The 23924-nt window shown below is 40.1% G+C and overlaps 1 protein-coding gene across 1 annotated transcript in view; it reads left to right on the top strand.

The window, feature by feature from the left end:
* The first annotated feature begins 1219 nt into the window (after positions 1–1219).
* Positions 1220–23924, top strand: part of LOC112250475 (sodium/potassium/calcium exchanger 4-like) — a 70727-nt gene continuing 48022 nt past the window's right edge. Inside the window, exons 1-2 of the mRNA XM_024420654.2 lie at positions 1220–2097; positions 11226–11336. Of these exons, the coding sequence (XP_024276422.1) occupies positions 1941–2097; positions 11226–11336 (268 nt within the window). The 5' untranslated portion in view covers positions 1220–1940. The remainder of the gene's footprint in view (positions 2098–11225; positions 11337–23924) is intronic.

Genomic DNA, 23924 nt, shown 5'->3' with positions numbered 1-23924 from the left:
TCCAAACATGCATTGTGACGCGGGTCACCGTTCGTGTGTGTGTGTTGCAAGCTATCTAGTTTAAATATAAACAGTACTGCCACAGCAGCATAAGATATGATTAACATTCGATTTACATCATTCGGTCTGGTTGGCTGATAGCCTATGCGCAGCAGCGCTTCATAATTTATTTCCTTATAGAATCATAGCGGGGGAAAGGGGCTGGAGGTGCTGCAGCACCCCTGATAAATTGAAATAAATGTGTCAAAATTATAGAATAACTGCAGTCTGAAAGAAATGTAATAATTCGGAATAACCTACTACACCATATGTAGGGCTATAATTTAGCCACAGAGGATCAATAGCTTCTTTTAAAAATAGCCTAGCTGTGGATTGCCTGTCTCCCAATAACAAGGCATATCCTGCAGTCGGGATTGCACCTTAAATCTGTCAGTGAACAGCATTCTGACAAAACAGGCCTTTCGTAATATTTCAAATACAATGAAGGGAAAACACAGGTTGGAAAGGAAATGACTCCTGCCGAAAATAAAATGTGAATCTGTCTGCTGTAAGCTACCAAATTATTTTATCAACATCCAAATAGGCCTATTGAGCGAACATTGTTTAGTCTTCAAGTGAGAGTATTTTGGCACAAGCGCATCGGTAAGGCCAGTGAGCAGCACATCATTGGGCGAGTCAGTGAAACTGGAAAGCTTTTTTGGGATGATAAATTCTTCCTCATATTGTACATTAATTGTCAACACACACCTAGGCCTACAGCAGGCTGTTGATGGATTCAAGAGGAGGTTGTTTTGTTTGATCTCAGTTTGTCAAAGTAGCCTGTCATTACAATCATTTGTGCAGTAGGCTATTAAAAATATTATGCCAAAGTCTCCAGTCATGCAAATTTACATAGAAGTGCATGAAATGTGTTCATTGAAAAAAGCAATTTCTTTCCTGGACCTAGGCTACTAAAGATGCGCAACTTCTGTAAGCACTGCTACCGCTCAATTCCACTACGCAAATACGATGATACTCATGCAATGATTCATTATAAAGGTGTTTTTTTTGGTCAAAGAAACATAAGTTTTATTTCGGAGTGGTCGATGAGCTGCTGTCAGGATTTCAAGGTCAAATAGTCCAGTGTTTTCAGTTCAGTTGTAACCGAGCAAAAGACAATAATATTATCCATTGCCGCAAACTATCACGTGTCTGCACATGACACCCTTGGAAAAGTTGCAGTTGGAGGAATCCGGTGAGGTGTTTTAAATGGACCGTAGACTGTAGCTTAAAGGAAAACTGCACCTGGAGCGACGGAGTTGACGATAGTCCCATCATCCGCACGCGTATTATTCTGCTCTACGAATTCAAGGGGAGGTTTTCGAACGATGTGACATGACTGCTACCCGAATGTAACAATTAGTCTAACCTTGATGAAATCCGATTGTGCTCTTCCGCCGTGTATTAATTGGAACCAGTCGGATGCGCACAGTTCTGCGGCCATATGTAGTTGAATCATTTAACTGAAGAGGATGCTTTAAATGTACATTCAGTAGAACATTGAAGGCTACTTTGAAGGCAACCCGGAATAGCCCCCAATTAATTTCAAATGCCATGGTAGCTTATTTGCTTAAACGTAAAGGTCAGAATCTGGGGTTTGCGAGATACATGCTGAATTGATTGGAGATCTTCGGAATTGACCGCCTTGTCATTCATTGCCTGTTGTGTAGGCACGGAATTTTCACGCGCTGTTCTAGCAATCCAACAGCTGAACAACATTGTCTAGGTAGCTCATCCAAACTGACCGCCCCACTACTTCGCATCTGCGCCCCGGCCACTTGAAATGAGGACCGCGTCCCGAGCCTGTTCTGTGTGAAGCCGCGAAAACGGGCAATTCCTTCCGTCTCTCCCGTCCGCAGTGAGGCAAGGACATTAAGTCCCCGTTTGGCCGTGCTGCAGCCATGGACCGGGACGAGAACAAGAGCGTCTCGAAAAAGACCATAATCACAAAGATTTTCAAAGTTCGCAGGAGGAGAGAGATGCTTTTCGTGCAAGTGTGTTTTCTCTGCAGTGTCCTCTGCATGGCATGGAGCATGTCAGTATTGCTGACAAAGACAGGTGAGTGTGAGCCGGGGAAACTGCTGAGAAACGCGGGGCAGGGAGGACAGCTGAGAATTCTGCGGTGTAATAGTGCACCCTCTAGCCAGCTAGCCATTAGTTATATTCCGAGAATTGTCTTTCACCACGCTTATAAAAATACATTTTCAAGGACATGCAAGCAAAGTATTGTCCGAATCATTTATGGTGCCTCCCCCCAGCATTTCTAGATATTCATCTGCATCAAACCATGTTGAGATAAAATTGGAACCACTGATAAAGTGCATGGTTATTGCTCATAATTATTCAGTGCAAAATGCTTAGTGAAGTGATGGTTTATAACAATGTCGAGAGGTTTTGAAAAACTCTGCATTTAGTCTCAATGTCGACGCAGTGGCTGTTTGCCTCGGCATTATGACCCAAAGCTCTCATGACAACACTCATATTAATTGTGAGGATACCTCTGTGATATGGGTCACTATAATTTTTCTTCATCGTGTACGATTATGCGTTGGTCTTTCCGTATGCCGCAGTGTGCGCGGCTGCAACACGTTAAGAAGCGTGCAAGGTGGTTTACACCTCGACAACCATATACATCACCTCGGATGTAGGCTGTCATTGAACCTCAACAATATTTTATTGTGTGTGTTGGTAACATTTGGTTTGAGCGTTGTCACCCTATGGCAAAACGAGAGCAACCAACCTGGTGCATCAGTCGCTCAGCGTTTGAGAGAGAATGAGCGTAGGCTGTGGTAATGCTGGCATCATCGTGTCTCGCCCTGGGCTTCACACATCATTGCACACTGGACAGGGCCGGCTCTAGCCTTTTGGGCCCTACTTTACAGCAATTGTATATATTTTTACCATGGGGCTGCGAGAACATTTAGCAATTTTATAACATTTCCTGAAATTCTACACATTTTGCCATGACTTATGTCAAGTTAACATTATCTGAGCGAGTGACTAACAAAATCTATGGGGGTCTGGGCCCCTGGGCTCTTGCCCTTCATGCCTGGTCGTTAATTTGGATGTGATTACTACAGGTTTAGATAGTTGGCTAGACTAATTTAACAATCTAAAAAAATGTTAGCTGACATTGACTATTTGAGTGAGTGAAATAAGAGAATCTGCTGATGCACAACCACATTTCAAAACTTGCACCTTGTGTAATTCTACTATTCTAACTCAATAGTAAGTTTAGACCCCGACTGAGTTGCCCATTCCTGGGCTTGTACACCGTGGCAATTTAGCCTGTGGCATTGATTATTAGAAAAATGTATTCTCGTGTCAAAAGAGACTAGTGTAAATAGGATAATTTTGTTCAGAAAGTCAGTCTTGTCCAAAAGAGTTTAGTGAGTTAGTCATGACTTGACTTGAGGGGTAGGTTTAGTTGGACATAGCTCATTTGCCCACTCACGGGATACACAGCTGAAATGATTGGACTCTATCCAATCCTACTGCAGAACAGTGTGAGGCAGACCTGCCCATCAGCACAGCAGATACATAAACACATCATGAATTTAACTTGAGAAATACTGCACCAAACACCTTCATGTAAAATTGTGCAAATTACATTTCAGCAAAAATCTCAATTTCTGGAGTTATCCTATATTAATGGACTGTTTTGGGGAAATTATACTGGCTTTTTTCATATGGTGTCTCATGAGAGACAAACCTTTAACTGCCACAATCAAACCACACCCAAGACTGAAATTCGGTGTGTTCAGTCGCTCTTTAAGTTGGATGGCTGACCATGTGTGTGACATGCCCAAAAACCAAAGGTTATGGGTCCCCACGCACCTGTCATAAATCACCTCAGGCACGTGTGAACATTCAGAATGAGTTGCCAACACATTAGGAATATGTAATCAGACAAGTAGCCCTGTCCGTTTGCTTTTGAACAGAACATGTGACTGATAAGCACTGCCACTGACATTTTGTTATGACAGCAATCGAGAGTTCACCCTAGATCAATTACAAATGACCAATGGATGTCAGTCATCCTTTCTATGGGCAGTAGTGTTTAGGATTGACACTAAGCTCTGAGAGCACAACTTAAACAAAGGACTGGAAGTTTTTTTGAAGGACTGTCTGGTTTAGGATTTCTGCTGTCACCTTGGCACATCGGTCAGAATGCAATAAAGGAGAGAGAGACGAGAAATGCAGTTAAGGGTAATTCGTATACACAGTTGAACAGAGGCACATGGGGAGAGAGTTTGGATGGAGGTTAAGTGTTGGGATTGTAAGGCCTCTAGATTGGATAGGAATAATGTGTTAGGAATTGTGTCTTGTGAGGCCTTGGAGAAAAGTTAGGATGTGAGGGTCTGGAATGGAGATACAAAAGGGTAACATTAAGAACACAACATAAAAGGTGCAGACATGACAAAGTAGTGCCACGTGATTAAGGGGAATAGGCTTAACATATAACCTAGGAGACTGCCAGGATAAACGTAACAAACGAGCATTAGCATGGGTATAAGGGATATGACCAGTTTAAACAGCATAACATGCATTGTATTCAACACTTTTCTCAGAGAATAAATATATACAGTACCAGTCAAAAGTTTGGACACACCTACTCATTCCATGCTTTTTCTTTATTTTTTAAAACTATTTTCGACATTGTAGAATAATAGTGAAGAAATCAAAACTATGAAATAACATTAATGGAATCATATAGTAATCCCCCCCCCAAAAAGTGTTAAACAAATCAAAATATATTTTATATTTCAGATTCTTCAAAGTAGCCACCCTTTGCCTTGATGACAGCTTTGCACATTCTTGGCATTCTCTCAACCAGCTTCATGAGGAATGCTTTTACAACAGTCTTGAAGGAGTTCCCACATATGCTGAGCACTTGTTGGCTGCTTTTCCTTCACTCTGCGGTCCAACTCATCCCAAACTATCTCACTTGGGTTGAGGTCGGGTGATTGTGGAGGCCTCATGAAGATGGTTGAGAGAATGCCAAGACTGTGCAAAGCTGTCATCAAGGCAACGGTTGCTAATTTTGAAGAATCTCAAATATAAAATATATTTTGGTTTGTTTAACACTTTTCTTTGGTTACTACATGATTCCACATGTGTTATTTCATAGTTGTGATGTCTTCACTATTTTCTTCACAATGTAGAAAATAGTAAAAATGAAGAAAACCAATAGAATGAGTAGGTGTGTTCAAACTTTTCACTGGTACTGTAAATGAAAAGGCACTTTATCAGTCATGGCCGGTGGAAGGATAGGGCAAACTAAAGCATGCGGCTTACAAAGGGAACTGGAGAGTGAAACATGTAGAGGACAGGTGATTAAGATATATGGGGGACAGGTGTGGTCAGAAGGGGTGTGGCCTAGGGTAATTGGTAGCATTTGGAGTCCTGTAGAGTGACATTACCCTTCACAATAACACCACATGGGCCTTATGGTGCTTTCAAGACACCTCGGAACAACAACAAAAAACTAGGTTAAATCATGACGTCAGTGATCTTCATGTCGGAAATCTGAGCTCTAAAAAGATGCCCGAGTTTCTGACTTGGAATTCCGAGTTGAAAGACAGAGTTCCCAGTTGTCTTGAACGCACTGATGTCGGATGTCGGAGATTTCCTAGTTCAGAGTTCCTACTGTAGTTCCTAGTTATTTTGAATGCGACAACAGTCCTAACAATTTTGAAACTTCTATTCGATCAAATAAGCCTCACCTAGTAAATTAGTAATGACATATTTTGCTGACCAAATTCAACCCTCTCATTGACCTCCATTCAAAAATTCCTTACTTCGTGGGCTTATTTTTTGTCGACAGATTTTGGGCGGAGAAACCTCTCCCTTCGCTTCTTCCTCTCTGCCGTGACCCTTCACCTCTCCAACCCAGTAGTGGAACATGCCCATCTGCATCCACTCAGGCCCCTGAGCGCAGAAACCCACCATAGGCAGTGCCTCATTATGTTATGTACTCTAGGCCTATGTCCGACCGCACTGATATGTTGGAGTTTTTATTAATTACATTAAAAACAACAAGAGGCTTAAAAGATTATTCTGGAGTGATATACAGACAAGCTTGCCGCAAATCTCTTATTTCCAAAAGGCGGGCTCTAAGGGGACCAAAGTTAAAGCTTTATGGTCAGTAATGGCTTGCCTTTTTTTGCATTTAATCAAGGTTGAATGACCTGTGCACCGTGTGCTGTGATTGTCACCATAAGAGGGTATTTGATAAGAGAGCATGCTGTGTGGATGCCTACCATGATTGGACACGTCTCATGTTTGACCATCACCTTTTGTGAGGCGAGGCAGATGTTGGAGGCAGGTGTTTGATCAGAGAGAAATACAGGTATAACCCCTCACCTCCCCTCCATTATCTCTTTAATTCTCCCCCCTCCCTAATCCCCTCTGAACGCATCTGACTGCTCTCCATATTGCTCTCAATCCCAAATCACCATAAGAATAGGAACCAGGCATTTGTAATGTCATAATATGTCCCCTTTCTGACTCCTGTTTTTATGGATGGGAGTACTCTGGGGTTGTTTGTCTGTGACAAATGTAGTGCCAACAGAATATGACCAGATGGATGGGAATTGAGTGATGGATTACTTAAGGGTTATGTCTCTCTGTCACCCTCCATTTTGGTTGGAGCAGGGTATGTCTCCATAATGGAGATGGGGAAGGTCGAGTACTTTTGAGAGTACGCCAGGTGGTTACAGAGCTAGGGCCTGGTCTGACAGGTGTGTGTGTTGTAGGGTGATGGTGAGGGAGATGGCACTGGGACGTCTCAGCAGTGTCAGGGCAGGAAGGCAGAGAGGAGCCGTGTTTGTGTGGGAGTCGTTCGTGGCACAGGAAGTTGGCAGAGATTGATGGGTGTCATTGGTTCATCTCACTCGCCAGCTAATTGGACTGAGTTGCAGGATGATTATGCCCTCTGTTTCTCTCTCTCTCTCTGTAGTCCTAATAGGGCCCTATAAAATCTGTTCGATTTTTCTTTCCTGGTTCTGTGAATATTTTTCCAAAATTCTGTTTTGTTTTTCCTGGTTTCAGTTTTCCTAGTATTGTCAGCTTTTTTGCTGACACCATTTTGAGAAAAACAAAACAATTGGATGTTCTAGGTCCACAACAATGCTTAAACCAGATCAGGAGACCACCTTTGAGGTCTGGGGGAAAAAATACATGTTGAATTTTGAGTGTAGTTACCCTTTAATGTCCGTGAGCACCAGCCAGAGACTAATGTTTCTGTAGCGCTCATGTGATTGCAGAGTTTGCAAAACAAATGGCCACTGGACTGATGCAAATATTCATGATATCATTCTGCCAGATAGACATGGGCTACTTTGTAGTTAGCATTTAATTGAGCAGGTTTTTGGGAAAGCTTTTCCATCTACCAGCAGACAGTTATCATTAGCATTGACGCTAACGGCTACACAAAGTGAAGACTAGACATACGCATGCAAACACCTCGCACAACACACCGATGGGGGTATTCCTTTTCCGTTTCAGAAGGTTGCATGTAAATATGAATCACTAATGCATTAAGATTAACTTGAGCAAATTTAATGCACCTTTTTGAATAACTTCAATGTATTTAGTTTTTTTCCCTTCTAAGTTAAACGTTAAATGGCAAACATTTGTCTCCACCCTATGGCAAAATATGTAAAATTGCAGCAAAACGCACAGAATTACATTCCCATCAAAGTTGCCCATACCTGATCTACAGCTACCCTTTGGTCTCCTATTCAAGGTTTTAACCAAGCTCAGTTCTGCTTGGCTATGACATTTGTTACTGACTATTACCAATGTGCTATTGAGAGATCATCACTTAAAAAACGAAATAGATTCACTGCTACTATCAAAGTCATCCTCAAGGGTAATACGTTTAACAGAGCAAATTCAATTTGTCCACACTTGTATCAATCATCAATGATACTATTTAGGCCTATATACTGTAGCATTTGAAACGTCATCAACAGCCATTGTTTGAATTCGACCCAGAAACCAACTAAAAATGGACAATACAATAGGCCTAGGGCTTCAAGCTCTGTTTGATTTTTGATGATATTTAATGATATTATTGAATTGTGTTTGGTTGTCAACACAACATCAACATTTTGCCCTCAGAACAACCTTAATTCGCCGGGGCATGGACTCTACAAGGTGTTGAAAGTGCTCCACAGGGATGCTGGCCTATGTTGACGTCAATGCTTCCCACAGTCATCAAGTTGGCTGGATGTCCTTTGGATGGTGGACCATTCTTGATACACACAGGAAACTGTTGAGTGTGAAAAACCCAGCAGCGTTGCAGTTCTTGACACAAACCGCAACGTGTGGCACTTTCTACCATACCCCAAAAGCACTTCCATGTTTTGTCTTGCCTGTTCACCCTCTGAATGGCACACATACACAATCCATGTCTCAAGGTTTAATAAACCTTCTTTAACCTATCTCCTCCCCTTCATCTACTCTGTTTTGACGTGGATTTAACAAGTGACATCAATAAGGGATCAAAGCTTTCACCTGGTCAGTCTATGTTATGGAAATAGCAGGTGTTCTTAATGTTTTGTAGACTCGGTGTGTATGTTGGATTCACATCTCCATCTCAACCAAAAATCTAACTTAAAGAATAGGACTAAATCAAATCAAACTTCTGTTTTAAAAGTGCATTTAAAGTTTGATTTGATTTAGTCCTACTCTATAACTTATTAATTTGAAGTCAAACTGGAATTAATGCCAGAATAAATCAGTGGCACAGAGAACTATTCAAGCAGAAAATACATCTCATTGATCAACGTCTCAACCAAATATTACCCAATTACCCATGTCAAAATGACGTAGGGTAATGTCTTCATCTGCTTCAAGGAAGCAAATTAGTTTTGGTTTTCAAGCACCTAGCTTGTTCTGCCTCACAATTATCATGGTTTCATCCCGAGGCTGCTATCTCTTATAGAATTCAGATGTCGTAACGCATCTTAATGTCTTAACTCAAAGCTCGAGTCTGGTTGGTCTGTTCAGTTCTTGACCGTGACTTGACCAAAAATCAATACCCCAAGGGAAAGGTTAGTCAGTCATTCAGTTAAGACACTAATCCTTTTCTGTTGGTGGTTGAAATCAGTGAGCCCATAATCTAACTGGGGTTACAAACACTGACAGTTTGTAAATCTGGGTTCTTTGCACATTCCAATCTCATTGAAAACCTTTGAGAAATGACTGATGGAAAGCCAGAAGCGTCGCAAGTTGGCCCTGTGTATGGGTGATTTGCATCCAGTAATCGGGAATTAAACAGTTCTCATTTTGTATTCATCCCACTTGAAACCCTTAACAGTCAAACCTGAAAGGATGGGGGAAATTCATTGTATTTATTTATGTCACCTTTATTTAACCAGGTAGGCTAGTTGAGAACAAGTTCTCATTTACAATTGCGACCTGGCCAAGATAAAGCAAAGCAGTTCGACACATACAACAACACAGAGTTACACATGGAGTAAAACAAACATACAGTCAATCATACAGTAGAAAAATAAGTCTATATACGATGTGAGCAAATGAGGTGAGATAAGGGAGGTAAAGGCACAAAAAAAGGCCATGGTGGCAAAGTAAATACAATATAGCAAGTAAAACACTGGAGTTGTACATTTGCAGTGGGAGAATGTGCGAAATAGAAATAATGGGTGCAAAGTAGCTAAATAAATAAATAAATACAGTAGGGGAAGAGGTAGTTGTTTGGGCTAAATTATAGATGGGCTATGTACAGGTGCAGTAATCTGTGAGCTGCTCTGACAGCTGGTGCTTAAAGCTAGTGAGGGAGATACAGTGGGGCAAAAAAGTATTTAGTCAGCCAACAATTGTGCAAGTTATCCCACTTAAAAAGATGAGGCCTGTAATTTTCATCATAGGTACACTTAAACTATGACAGACAAAATGAGAGAAGAAAATCCAGAAAATCACATTGTAGGATTTTTAATGAATTTATTTGCAAATTATGGTGGAAAATAAAACCAAAAACTTATACTTACTTTCCACCATGATTTGCAAATAAATTCATTAAAAATGCTACAATGTGATTTTCTGGATTTCTTTCCCTAATTTTGTCTGTCATAGTTGAAGTGTACCTATGATGAAAATTACAGGCCTCTCTCAAATTTTTGAGTGGGAGAACTTGCACAATTGGTGGCTGACTAAATACCTTTTTGCCCCACTGTAAGTGTTTCCAGTTCCAGAGATTTTTGTATTGAAGCCAACTCCATCCTACAATGTGTTTAGTTATCAATCTAGTTTGTGGTAGAATTTCCATGCATATCCATTTAGTTTCAAATGATCAATATTACAATCATTGTCATGATTTAATAATTTTTATTAACCTATATCTAACTAGGCAAGTCCGTTAAGAACAAATTCTTATTTTCAATGACAGCAGAACGACATATTTGTACCTTGTCAGCTCAGGGGTTTGAACTTGCAACCTTCCGATTACTAGTCCAACGCTTTAACCACTAGGCTACCCTGCCGCCCCATGAATGCATCTATTTTTCAGCACCTTTTTCACAGATACATTGGTTATGTCTCATTCAATGTTACTCAGTGGTGAGAAAAAGTACTCAATTGTCATACGTGAGTAAAAGTAAAGATACCTTAATAGAAAATGATTCAGTCACCCAGTAAAATAATACTTGAGTAAAATTTTAAAAGTATCTGGTTTGAAATGTACTTAAGTACAGTGGTGTAAAAAAGTAAATGCTATACATCAAATTCTTTATATTAAGCAAACCAGATGGCACGTTGTTTTTTTTCGGACAGCCAGGGGAACTCTCTGACATTATTTACAAAAAGGCAGTATTTGTGTTTAGTGAGTTCGCCAGATCGGAGGCAGTAGAGATGACAACGCGTTATATTGCTAGGTGTGTGAATACAATCATATTGCTCTCCTGCGTGAGCATTCAAAATGTTAAAAGGACTTTTGGGTGTGAAGGAAAATGTATGGGAGTAAAACATGTTATTTAGGAATGTAGCGGAGTAGAATTTGTCAAATATATAAATAGTAAAGTACAGATACTACTTAAGCAGTTTTTTGGGGGTATCTTAAAGTATTTTTAATTAAGTACTTAATAACACTGATGTTACTCAACTTCTTTATGTAATATGGCTATGATTTTCTGTGAGCAAGGATGCCTCTTTTCTTCCAGGGTATGGAATAACATTAAAAAATGGACACGAGAAGCATGAACATTGGGGAAGGAAGCTCATGGGACATGAACCCGACAACGAGACCGAGTCGAAGAACTGCACAGAGCCAGGTATGCTCCCATCACTGGAGAAAACTACTGTCGACCATGGCGATAGTTTTGTATTTATTATTTGAACCCTGATTACTGTTATATGAGTTACCATGAGTTACCTCTGGTTCGTTCAGCCATTCCTATGGGGGAAATGAATGGGGAAAGAATGGGGTTTTGGGATAAATACAGAAAATAAGGTCTGAGGTTAACACAGGCTTAGGTGATCTTTTACGTTTTGATCTGAGATAATATCAGTCAGTTAACATGATCTGTATGAGTTATGAAGCCTTTATGCCTTATGTTCTTGTTTTGATAACATACCCGCACGGAAAAATGCTATGGTATAAATACTATAGTATTCACTGTAGTATTTTTGCAGGCTTTGCTGTAGTATTCATCAGGGTTACCCAACTTGTGGCCGTTTTATTTGTCCCCCCCAAGTCTTCTGAACAAAAAGTGATGTATTTTTTAAATTTGTATTTTATTTTCCTCGCTGGACATAAAAGATTGTAAAAACACCAGTTATTTTAATTGAGCAAATCTGTTCCCAATTATTCCCATTCTAAATGGAGACACATGATCATATACAAATGTAAACAAAGTTTGAAATGATCATGTATTTGTCAAAAATGTTATCTATTTGTGATTCTTGCAGTCTACAAATTATTTGTAATTATGTTCCGGCACCCTGACCGCTCACGAAAAAAACCAGCCTGCGTCTGAATCTAGTTGAGGATCCCTGCTGTGACATGCCATAATGTTAAATAATGGTGTTGTATTAATTGTGACAGGCTCACGTTTTACTGGTACAGCATATCCCCACTATTTATTTTATCGGGACGCCGTATCGAACCGTACCCCCTTACTTTAACCTCTGAATGTGTTACAGCGACGAAATCACGCTCTCCTGCTGCGCTATGATGTTAGTGGCTGTGATGAAGGGTTCAGCCAGTAGTTAATGAACAGTCAGAAGAGTGAATGAAATGGTAGGAGGGACATCCCAGCTTCAAATGGTGTCAGATTTCACATCCTGCTTCACAAAGGCAGAAGAGACACACTCCTGGGTCCGTGAGAATCAGGGCTAGCGCTCAAGCAAGCCATTTCCATCTATGGTGTTCACAGATTCATTTATAAGTGAAAATGTCAGTCGGAACCGGTACCAGAACAACGCAGATCCCTAAAACAGGGGACTTTGCATCTTTAAACACTCTGAGGGTGACACAAGGTAACAGACACTTTGGAAGGTTGTGTTTCCGGCTATTTATAGTTTCTTTGTGACACATTTGGCCCAATGGAGATTGAGTGTCTGTTTCTCATTACCAGCCACAGCTAGCAGAATCCTTTGGGGGCCTCACTGAAAGTGTTAAGGGTTGAAGCATCGTTTTATAAGAGGACGTTTTGTCAGTGTTAAGTGTTGGAAGTGTTTACTTCAATCTAGGCCTCCATGATTGGAATATGAGTTAACACTTAGTGTTAAAAATAACACATTTTTAACTCTACAAGTGTTTCCCTATCTATAATTTGAGGATGAGTAATTTATTTATATTTTTACATTACTCTCAAAGTATATTGGATTTGTATTGTCAAGCACTTTGAACATGTAGCGCATTAACTAATTTAAACGCAGTAGGGTCCTTTTGAGACGAGTACCAGTTGACAAGATTATGTGCTGAGAACTTTACGATTTCTAATCCAGAGGGGGATTATCTTATTTTTTGTTTGTTTATGTCTTCTTGCCCACTGCAGGCAGACTTCCCCACTCATTCCTCCTCTCCTCTTTTCTCCATCCCATTCCTTTTGTTCTACCCTTCTCCTGGCAAAAAAACATGTTTTATAATCTAAAATCATGGCTATTTTACATGCTCTGCTCATATGAGAGCACAGTTTTGTTTCCAGGAACAAGCTCAGTGTGACCGAGATACCCACCTAACCTCCTAGAGTCTCCCCATGCGCTCCACCTCAGCCTCGGCCACCTGGGGCAGAGCATGGAGATGTGGGCTGGGGATGGCACCAGGGTAGTCTATATGGATGGATGCTAATTATTATTATCCTAGTTTAAAAAAAGCCTGAGTATGTACCCCATCTAAAGTTGTACGTAATTAGGCCAGTGTTTGTGAGATGCATAGATTATCTTCCGCCTGATTTGGTCTTCTCTTTCCTCCTCATCATAATCTCTTCGCTTAGTAGTTCTGGGTTCACCAGAGGTGCTAATGTTGATCAGAGCTGGATGCCGCTTAATGATGACTGTTGTCGTAAATTAGGTTTATTGGCCATTCAGCAATATTACGTTCTTAGAAATACATTTTTTTCTATAACAAAAAGCTACAAATTATGTTGCTGGTACACTAGACTATGAAGCACAGGGATCAAATAAAAAACAATATATAATGAAATTTTACTTCATTCACAGAATCATTATATGGACTGGATTGCTTCCGTATTTTTTCTTTTTTGACCCGTCACTCACTTGAGTCATTAACCCTCACTCTGATCTAATTAAAACGTGTGTTTTAGAGATTGAATTTCTCCTTTGACTGCCCTAATGATGAATGAACTGTTGTACTGCTGTAGCTGTAGTTCTGCTTAATTTGAAAGCAGTACTGTTTTATTGCAAAACTCATGTTTTATTAGCCCTTACACGGTGACGTGATCCAAATTGGCGAGGGAACAATTTGTTTGTCACTTGTACTTTGTTACAGGCACTTACTCAAATGCTGCGGGTCTTTTAAACGATTGAATTTCTTTCAGGCCCCCAATGCTAATTTAAAGCTGCAGACTTGACACTGTTTTTTGTGTGGGGGAGAAGGAATGCAAGGTTAAATCGCAGGAGGAATATATTGGCCAAATACTGTACATTTACTCTTTTTTTTCTTCTTCCCTGTAGCATAATTCATATTCTATGGTACATTAGAACTGAATGCTAGTTTCAAATACATGCAAATTAAAAATTGCATATCACGACATTTCGATTTTTTTGGACATAAGAGAAACCTTGAGGGAATCATATTTGAGTCAGAAAAGGGTGTTCATATGATAGGGAAGATATACAAAACCTTGCTGAGAGCCTATCCAACGGACAATGTTTTAGATTTTTTTAAACTATTGGAACTAAGACTTGAAAAGAACTGACATTGGCACAAGATGGAGGGAAAGTTGAAGCATAAATTACAAAATTACAGTTAACAAAAATATACACTTAATCCAGTATAAACTACAGAATTTATTATACAAGAGACAAAATTCACAAATTCTACAGCACAACGGCAGAGTCATGTCTTAAGTATAAAACCAATAATGACTCAATAATCCGTGCTTTCTGGGAATGCTATAAAGTCCAAAAGTTATGGGCGGGGCTAGAAAGTTGGCTGTTAGAAGTATTACAATGTAAACCTTTGTTCAGTCAGTCTGCATATTTCAAGACATGGCATATGGGAGTGTAGTGAGATAGCCAATGTGTTGGACACTTCACTTCTCGTCACTCAACTTGAAAAAAACGTACACTAAAAGCATCAAAAACAATCTAATGATTTATTTATTTGAAAAAACGCATTGGTACAATTTTAAGGCCAAGTGGCAAACAATAATTCAGGCACTAGGGGTGGGGGTGTGAACATGCGGGTCTAGGCAGATGAGATGAAGTCCTTGTTTGTGTGTGTCTCCGCAAGTTGTTGTTCGTTTCAGTTTGTATCTGGAATGAAAAAATACATCAAAATAATAATAAATATATATATATATATATATAAAAAGATTTGAATGCTAAAAAGCAAAGTAGAACTGAAAAATAAAGCAAAGGTTATTATGGCTTTAGTTTCTAGTATGTAATAATCCCCTGGGGGATTTTTTGATTACAGTGGTTTTAGATACTGCATCACACTAATCTGGAAGAAGGAACAAGGGAGGGAGGGATGTGGAGAGGTGAGTGTATGTTGCATGTTTTTGGCATGGAGCGAGAGGAGAAGGTAAGTCACACTGCCCCCAAAATTGACACGTTATGGCGCTGGCAGCCTTGATACGGCTGTGTGTGTGTGTGTGTATATGTATATATATATATATATATATATATATATATATTACTATTTTCTACATTGTAGAATAATAGTGAAGACATCAAACTATGTAGAATCATCTAGTAACCCCCCCAAAAGTGTTAAACAAATCAAAATATATTTTTTATTTTAGATTGTGCAAAGCTGTCATCAAGGCAAAGGGTGGCTACTTTGAACAATCTTGGCATTCTCTCAACCAGCTTCATGAGGTATTCACCTCTTGAAGTTCCCACATATACTGAGCACTTGTTGGCAGCTTTTCATTCACTCTGCAGTCCAACTCATCCCAAACCATCTCAATTGGGTTGAGGTTGGTTGATTGTCGGGGCCATGTCATCTGATGCATCACTCCATCACTCTCCTTCTTGGTCAACTAGCCTAGAGGTGTGTTTTGGGTCATTGTTCTGTTGAAAAACAAAGGATAGTCCCACTATTGCTGCAGAATGCTGTGGTAGCCATGCTGGTTAAGTATGCTGTGAATTCTAAATAAATCGCTGACAGCGTCACCAGCAAAGCACCATCACACCTCCTGATCTATGTTTCACGGTGGGAACCACACATGCAGAGATCATCTGTTCACCTACTCTGCGTCTCACAAAGACTCGGCGGTTGGAACCAAAAATCTCAAATTACATTTTATTTGTCACATACATGTGTTTAGAAGATGTTATTGCGGGGGTAGCGAAATGTTTGTGCTTTTAATTCCGCCAGTGCATTGATATCTAACAATGTCACGACAAATACCTAATACACACAAATCTCAGTAAAGGAATGGAATTAAGAATATTTAAATATATGGACGAGCAATGTCAGAGCGGCATACACTGAGATACAGTAGATAGTATAGAATACAGTTGAAGTCGGAAGTTTACATACCCCTTAGCCAAATACATTTAAACTCAGTTTTTCACAATTACTGACATTTAATCCTAGTAAATAATTACCTGTCTTAGGTCAGTTAGGATCACCACTTCATTTTAAGAATGTGAAATGTCAGAATAATAATACAGAATTATTTCAGCTATTATTTCTTTCATCACATTCCCAGTGGGTCAGAAGTTCACATACATTCAATTAGTATTTGGTAGCATTGCCTTTAAATGGTTTAACTTGGGTCAAACGTTTCAGAGTAGCCTTCCACAAGCTTCCCACAATAAGTTGGGTGAATTTTGACCCGTTCCTCCTGACAGAGCTGGTGTAACTGAGTCAGGTTTGTAGGCCTCTTTGCTTGCACATGTTTTTTCAGTTCTGCCCACAAATTTTCTATAGGATTGAGGTCAGGGCTTTGTGATGGCCACTCCAATACCTTGACTTTGTTGTCCTTAAGCCATTTTGTCACATTGTTCATTTGGAAGACCCATTTGCGACCAAGCTTTAACTTCCTGACTGATGTCTTGAGATGTTGCTTCAATATATCCATATACGTTTCCTGCCTCATGATCCCTCCTGCAGCAAAGCACCCCCACAACATGATGCTGCCACCCCCGTGCTTTCCCTTTTTTTCCTCCAAACATGACTATGGTCATTATGGCCAAACAATTAATATTTTTGTTTCATCAGACCAGAGGACATCTGAGCGGTATGACGGCTGCATGGTCCCATGGTGTTTATACTTGCATACTATTGTTTGTACAGATGAACATGGTACCTTCAGGTGTTTGGAAATTGCTCCCAAGGATGAACCAGACTTGTGGAGGTCTATTTTTTTTCTGAGGTCTTTGCTGGTTTGATTTTCCCATGATGTCAAGCAAAGAGGCACTGAGTTTGAAGGTAGGCCTTGAAATACATCCACAGGTACACTTCCAATTGACTCAAATGATTCAATTAACCTATCAGAAGCTTCTAAAGCCATGACTTAATTTTCTGGAATTTTCCAAGCTGTTTAAAGGCACAGTCAACTTAGTGTATGTGAACTTCTGACCCACTGGAATTGTGATACAGTGAATTATAAGTGAAATAATCGGTCTATGAACAATTGTTGGAAAAATGACTTGTGTCATCCACAAAATAGATGTCCTAACCGACTTGCCAAACTATAGTTTGTTTTAACAAGTAATTTTTGGCGTGATTGAAAAACGAGTTTTAATGAATCCAACCTAAGTGTATGTAAACCTCCGACTTCAACTGTACATGTGAGATGAGTAATGCAAGATATGTAAACATTATTAAAGTGACTTTATTAAAGTGTCTAGTGTTCCATTTATTAAAGTGGCCAAGGATTTCAAGTCTGTGTATTTAGTCTGCAGCCTCTCTGTGCTAGTGATGGTCATTTAAAAGTCTGATGGCCTTGAAATAGAAGCTGTTTTTCAGTCTCCTCTGTCCCAGCTTTGATGCACAGAACAAAGGACAGATTTCCACCGGGCTAATGTCCATTGCTTGTGTTTCTTGGGCCAAGCAAGTCTCTTCTTATTATTATTTGTGTCCTTTAGTAGTGGTTTCTTTGCAGCAATTTGACAATGAAGGCCTGATTCATGTAGTCTCCTATGAACAGTTGATGTTGAGATGTGTCTGATATGTGAACTCTATGAAGCATTTATTTGTGCTGCAATCTGAGGTGCAGTTAATTGCTGATTTCTGAGACTGGTAACTCTAATGAACTTATCCACTGCAGCAGAGGTAACTCTGGATCTTCCTTTTCTGTGGCGGTCCTCATGAGAGCCAGTTTCATCATAGCGCTTGATGGTTTTTGCGATTGCACTTGAAGAAACATTCAAAGTTCTTGAAATTTTCTGTATTGACTGACCTTCATGTCTTAAAGTACTGATGGACTGTAATTTGTCTTAGCTTATTTGAGCTGTTCTTGCCATAATATGGACTTGGTCTTTTATCAAATAGGGCTACCTTCTGTATACCAACCCTAACTTGTCACAACACAACTGATTGGTTCAAACGCATTAAGGAAAGAAATTCATTTGATTTGAAAAGGCACACTTGTTAATTGCAAGTTGAGAGCTTCAGGTTCCTTGTTGTCCACATCAACAACAAACTATCATGGTCCAAACACACCAAGACAGCCATGAAGAGGTCACGACAAAGCCTATTCCCCCTCAGAAGACTGAAAAGATTTGGCATGGGTCCTCAGATCCTCAAAACATTCTACAGTTGCACCACTGGTTGCATCACTGCCTGGTATGGCAACTGCTCGGCCTCCGACCCCAAGGCACTACAGAGGTTAGTGCGTACGGCCCAGCTTCTTGCCATCCAGGACCTCTATACCAGGCGGTGTCAGAGAAAGGCCCTAAAAATTGTCAGACTCCAGCCACCCTAGTCATAGACTGTTCTCTCTGCTACCGCACAGTAAGCAGTACCAGAGCGCCAAGTCTAGGTCCAAGAGGCTTCTTAACAGCTTCTACCCCCAAGCCATAAGACTCCTGAACAGGCCAAAGAGTTCAATCTTGGTTTCATCAGACCAGAGCATCTTGTTTCTCATGGTCTGAGAGTCTTTAAGTGCCCAAACGGGCTTTCATGTGCCTTTTACTGACAGGTGTGTGCCTTTCCAGATCATGTCCAACCGATTGAATTTACCGCAGGTGGACTCTAATCAAGTTGTAGAAACATCTCAAGGGTGACCAATGGAAATAGGATGCACTTGAGCTCAATTTTGAGTCTCGTAGCAAAGGGTGTGAATAGTTACGTAAATAAGATATTTCTGTCTATTAATTTGAATACATTTGCAAACGTTTCTACAAACCTGTTTTTTCTTTGTCATTATGGGGATTGTTTGTATATTGCTGAGATGTTTTATTTTATTAAATCAATTTTAGAATAAGGCTGTAACGTAACAAAATGTGGAAAAAGTCAAGGTTTCTGAATACTTTCCGACGGCACTGTGTATATATATATATATATATGTGTGTTTGTGTCTGCGAGAGAGACAGGGCTGGAGAAAATGAGGTACAGTAGAGGCTGTAGTGTTGGGATAATTGATTTAAGGGTTGAGTGCCAGAGTCAGAGACGTGTGGCGGTGAGAAGCCGTAGCCTGCTCTCCAGCCCTCCCTCCCTGCTCACCCTCCCTTGGAGGCGAGTCATGCAGGTTTGTCCATTTTGGGGAAACACCAGAAGGCATTTTAAAAGGGGAATTACACAAGCAGAGGATTATGCTGCTACCGCATAATGGAACCTGACCTTGCTTCTGCTTCTTGTTCGCAAGCCAACACGAAAAACAATACAGGGCCTTGTTCATTTGCCACCAAACGGGAGAAAGTGGACTGAAGCGATTCCGTGAAGGTGGCTACACGGAATCGTTTCCCGGCCCCGTCAGCAAAAGTTTGCGCACGCAGTTCGTAATCAGAAATCTCCTTGTTTACCTAGCAGTGGACATGATCACGTGCAACTTCAAGTGCAGCTCATGCAAGTTAACAAACACGTGATCAGATGGTTATCGTCTACAACATCGCAGATGTCATCTGAGGAATGATTACCGAGAAAGATAGCAAGCCAGCGAGGCAAAGGAAAATATTAGGAAGGTGTTGCTAATGTTTGATACACTCAGAGTACTTGTTGAACATAGGTATAACTATCAGTCTCTAGTGTTGTCATGTTTGTCACTTAAGTTTGTCAAGGTCTCGACATCAGCGTTAGCGTGATAAACAAAATATTACTCAATTGCAAACGCTCATTTCCTTTTTCCGTTGCAAAACGTTTTAAAATGTTGGGTACCCTATTGAACAGAACCCAGTAGAGAGAATGAGTGAGTGTACCAGGAGGCTGAAAAGAGTTTTGCAAGGTCCCTCCTCAAAAAGTTCTACAGCTGCACCATTGAGAGCATCTTGACTGGCTGCATCACCACTTGGTACGGCAACCGACTGCGACGCTCGACAGAGAGTGGTGAGTACGGCCCACTACATCACTGGGCCCGAGCTCCCTGTCTTCCTGGACTTCTATACCAGATGGTGCCAGAGCTCAGAGTCCCAAAACATTTTCAAAGACTCCAGTCACCCAAGACTGTCCTCTGCTACTTCATGGCAAGCCATACAAATGCAACAAGTCTGGAAACAAAATGACCCTGAACAACTTCTACCCCACAAGCCTTAAGATTGCTAAGCAATACTGCTAAATAGCTTATCAAATGGCTACCCAGACTAACTGCATTGAGCCGTTTTATGCACGGACTCTCTTTCACTGACTCTATGCGCACACATTGGACTCTACCCACACACTCACACCTATTTACACTGACACCCCAACACACACACTACATACGCCCACACACACATGCGCACACATGCATACTGACGCCAAACACACGCTCACACACACACTTTCACACTCACCACATACGCTGCAGCGCCTGTCTATTATCTATCCTTTTGCCTAGCCACTTTACCCCTACCTACAGTGCCTTCAGAAATGATTCACACCATTTGACTTTCTCCACATGTGTTACAGCCTGAATTTAAAATGGATTCCATTTTGATTTTGTTTCACTGATCTACACACAATAACCCATAATGTCAAAGTGGAATTATATATTTTTTGAACATGTTTATAAATTCATAAAAATTAAAAGCTGAAATGTCCTGAGTCAATAAGTATTCAACCCCTTTGTTATGGCAAGACTCAATACGTTTAGGACTAACAATTTGCTTAGCAAGTCACATAAGTTGCATGGACTCACTCTGTGGGCAATAATAGTGTTTAACAAGATTTTTAAATGACAAACTCATCTCTGTAGCTCACACATACAATTATCTGTAAGGTCTCTCAGTGGAGCAGTGCATCTCAAACACAGATTCAACCACAAAGACCAGGGAGGTTTTCCAATGCCTCGCAAAGAAGGGCACCTATTGGTAGATGGATAAAAATAAAACATAAACAGATATTGAATATCCTTTTGAGCATGGTGAGGTTATTAATGACTTTTGATGGTGTATCAATACACCCAGTCACTACCAAAGATACAGTTGTCTTTCCTAACTCAGTTGCAGGTGAGGAAGGATACCTCACAGGGATTTCACCATGAGGCCAATGGTGACTTTAAAACAGTTACAGAGTTTAATGGCTGTGATAGGAGAACATTGAGGATGGATCAACAGCAATGCAGTTACTCCACAATACTAACCTAATTTAATAGAGTGCAAAAAATGTGGGGTACTGGGTCAATATTGGGCAAACACAGCATTGGGTTAATTCAACCCAGCGGGCTTGGGTTGTGCTTCTAACCCAACAAATCAGACTTTATTGCTGGGTTAAAACAACCCTGTGTGTTGGGTTGTGACAAACCCAGCACATTGGGTAGGGGGATTGACCCAGAGGTCATTCTAATTTCAATTTTGCGTGCATATTTTAGCCTTCTCTACCATCCCATACACTCAAGATACAATGTTGAATTTAAAATAATTAATTTCTATTGCCTGCATTTCAGAACATATCAAATGTATTTATATAGCCCGTACATCAGCTGATATCTCAAAGTGCTAGAACAGAAACCCAGCATAAAACCCCAAACAGCAAGCAATGCAGGTGTAGAAGCACAGTGGCTAGGAAAAACTCCCTAACATACATCATGTCAGAAAATGTACAAGAATATATTTATAAATAGCACATTGAAACAAAGCCCTATTGTCTAAATATGTATTAATACACAAGATACGACTACATAAGATAGGATTGTTTATTATAATATTATTATTATTTAATATTATTATTATAATATTATTATTATTATTATTTTTATTATTTCATGAACCCGAAAAGTCCAAACATCAGAATAAAGCCTCAGTTGAAATTGATGTGAACACTTCGATTGCAATCTGAGAAAAACAAAGCTTGCATGTGTGTGACACTGTCTGTTTTAAGTGGTAGTAACACAGATCTGTCTATCAGACGGTGCCAGAGCTAATCAATGGATATTCACATTCATTGACACACTACAGCTGTCTTAGGTGACAGCACACACACACACACACACACACACACACACACACACACACACACCATGCTGTTTTGCCATACAATAATCGTCTACATTTGGGTCGAGTTAAAACCATTCTTACACAGCACAAGTGTAAAATAAACATTTGAAGGTCACTACTAAGGACATGGACTAATGACTCATTACTTAACAACTGTATTTCATTATTAAAGCACTTTCCACAATCCCCAATGTAACATTTTGTATTTAAAATGAATTGGAATAGAATGAACATGTACTAGAACGCACTTCAGTAGTTGAACTAAAGGCAAACGAGACAAATACCATACCGTAAGCAAAAAACAGGCAAAAATGCATTAACCTCTGTGAACCACCCATACCGGATCCGGGATAATTGTCATCAGCAACGCTGAATAGCATAGCGCCACAGTCAAATAATATTACTAGAAAATATTATTAGAAAATATTAATATTCATGAAATCACAAGTGCAATATTGCAAAACACAGCTTAGCCTTTTGTTAATTCACCTGTCGTCTCAGATTTTGAAATGATGCTTTACAGCGAAAGCAATACAAGCGTTTGTGTAAGTTTATCGATCGCTCGACAAAACAATAAGTACACTTAGCATCAGGTAACTTGGTCACGAAAATCTGAAAAGCAATCAAATTAATCGTTTACCTTTGATGATCTTTGGATGTTTTCACTCACGAGACTCCCAGTTAGACAACAAATGTTCCTTTTCTTCCATAAAGATATTTTTTATATCCAAATACCTCCGTTAGTTTGGTGCGTTATGCCCAGGAATCCACCGGAAAGAGCGGTCACGACAACGCAGACACAAATTCCAAATGATATCCATAATGTCCACAGAAACATGTCAGACGTTTTTTATAATCAATCCTCAGGGTGTTTTTCAAATATCTATTCGATAATATATCAACCCGGGACAGTTGGCTTTTCACTAGGACCGGGAGTAACAATGGCCGCCTTTCTCTTTTGCGCAAAACTCACTCTGAGAGCCCCCACCTATCCACTTACGCAATGTGGTCGTTCACGCTCATTCTTCAAAATAAAAGCCTGAAAATGTCTGAAGACTGACACCTTGAGGAAGCGATAGGAAAAGGAATCTGGTTGATATACCTTTAAATGGAGCAATGGGAGGGTATGGAACATGGAGTTTTCAAAATAGAAGGACATTTTGGAAATTTTTAGAGTTTTTTTAATCCTAATATGTCAATTAAATGCATATTCTAGCATCTGGTCCTGAGAAATAGGCTATTTACTTTGGGAATGTTATTTTTCCAAACATAAAAATAGTGCCCCCTAGCTTCAAGAGGTTAAAAAACAAAATAAAAGTCCATTTAACAGAGCTATAAATAGTGGCTTAAGTGCATATTAGCATCGGAACGAGACACTTCTGGCTCATCCAGCCATTGATCTATTCATTCACAGGACCACATCAGCTGGAGGGCTGTGCTTTCTCCTGTCACTTCTCACACTACATACAAGAGCAGAAAAGTATCCACTATTGTTCAGTGGAAAAAAGACATGCGTGCAGCCATCGTACTGTGAGCTATTCTGTTCCTGGTAGCCAATACACTGGTCTGTAGGAGTTCCCATGCTGGGGCACAGTGGGAAAGTTGTTATGAAGCACATAATAGGGCTTGAAGCACACATCCAGTGC

The sequence above is a fragment of the Oncorhynchus tshawytscha genome, linkage group LG05 (genome assembly GCF_018296145.1).
Source record: "Oncorhynchus tshawytscha isolate Ot180627B linkage group LG05, Otsh_v2.0, whole genome shotgun sequence".
Taxonomy (NCBI): Eukaryota; Metazoa; Chordata; class Actinopteri; order Salmoniformes; family Salmonidae; genus Oncorhynchus; species Oncorhynchus tshawytscha.
This window is presented reverse-complemented; position numbering and strand designations above follow the sequence as displayed.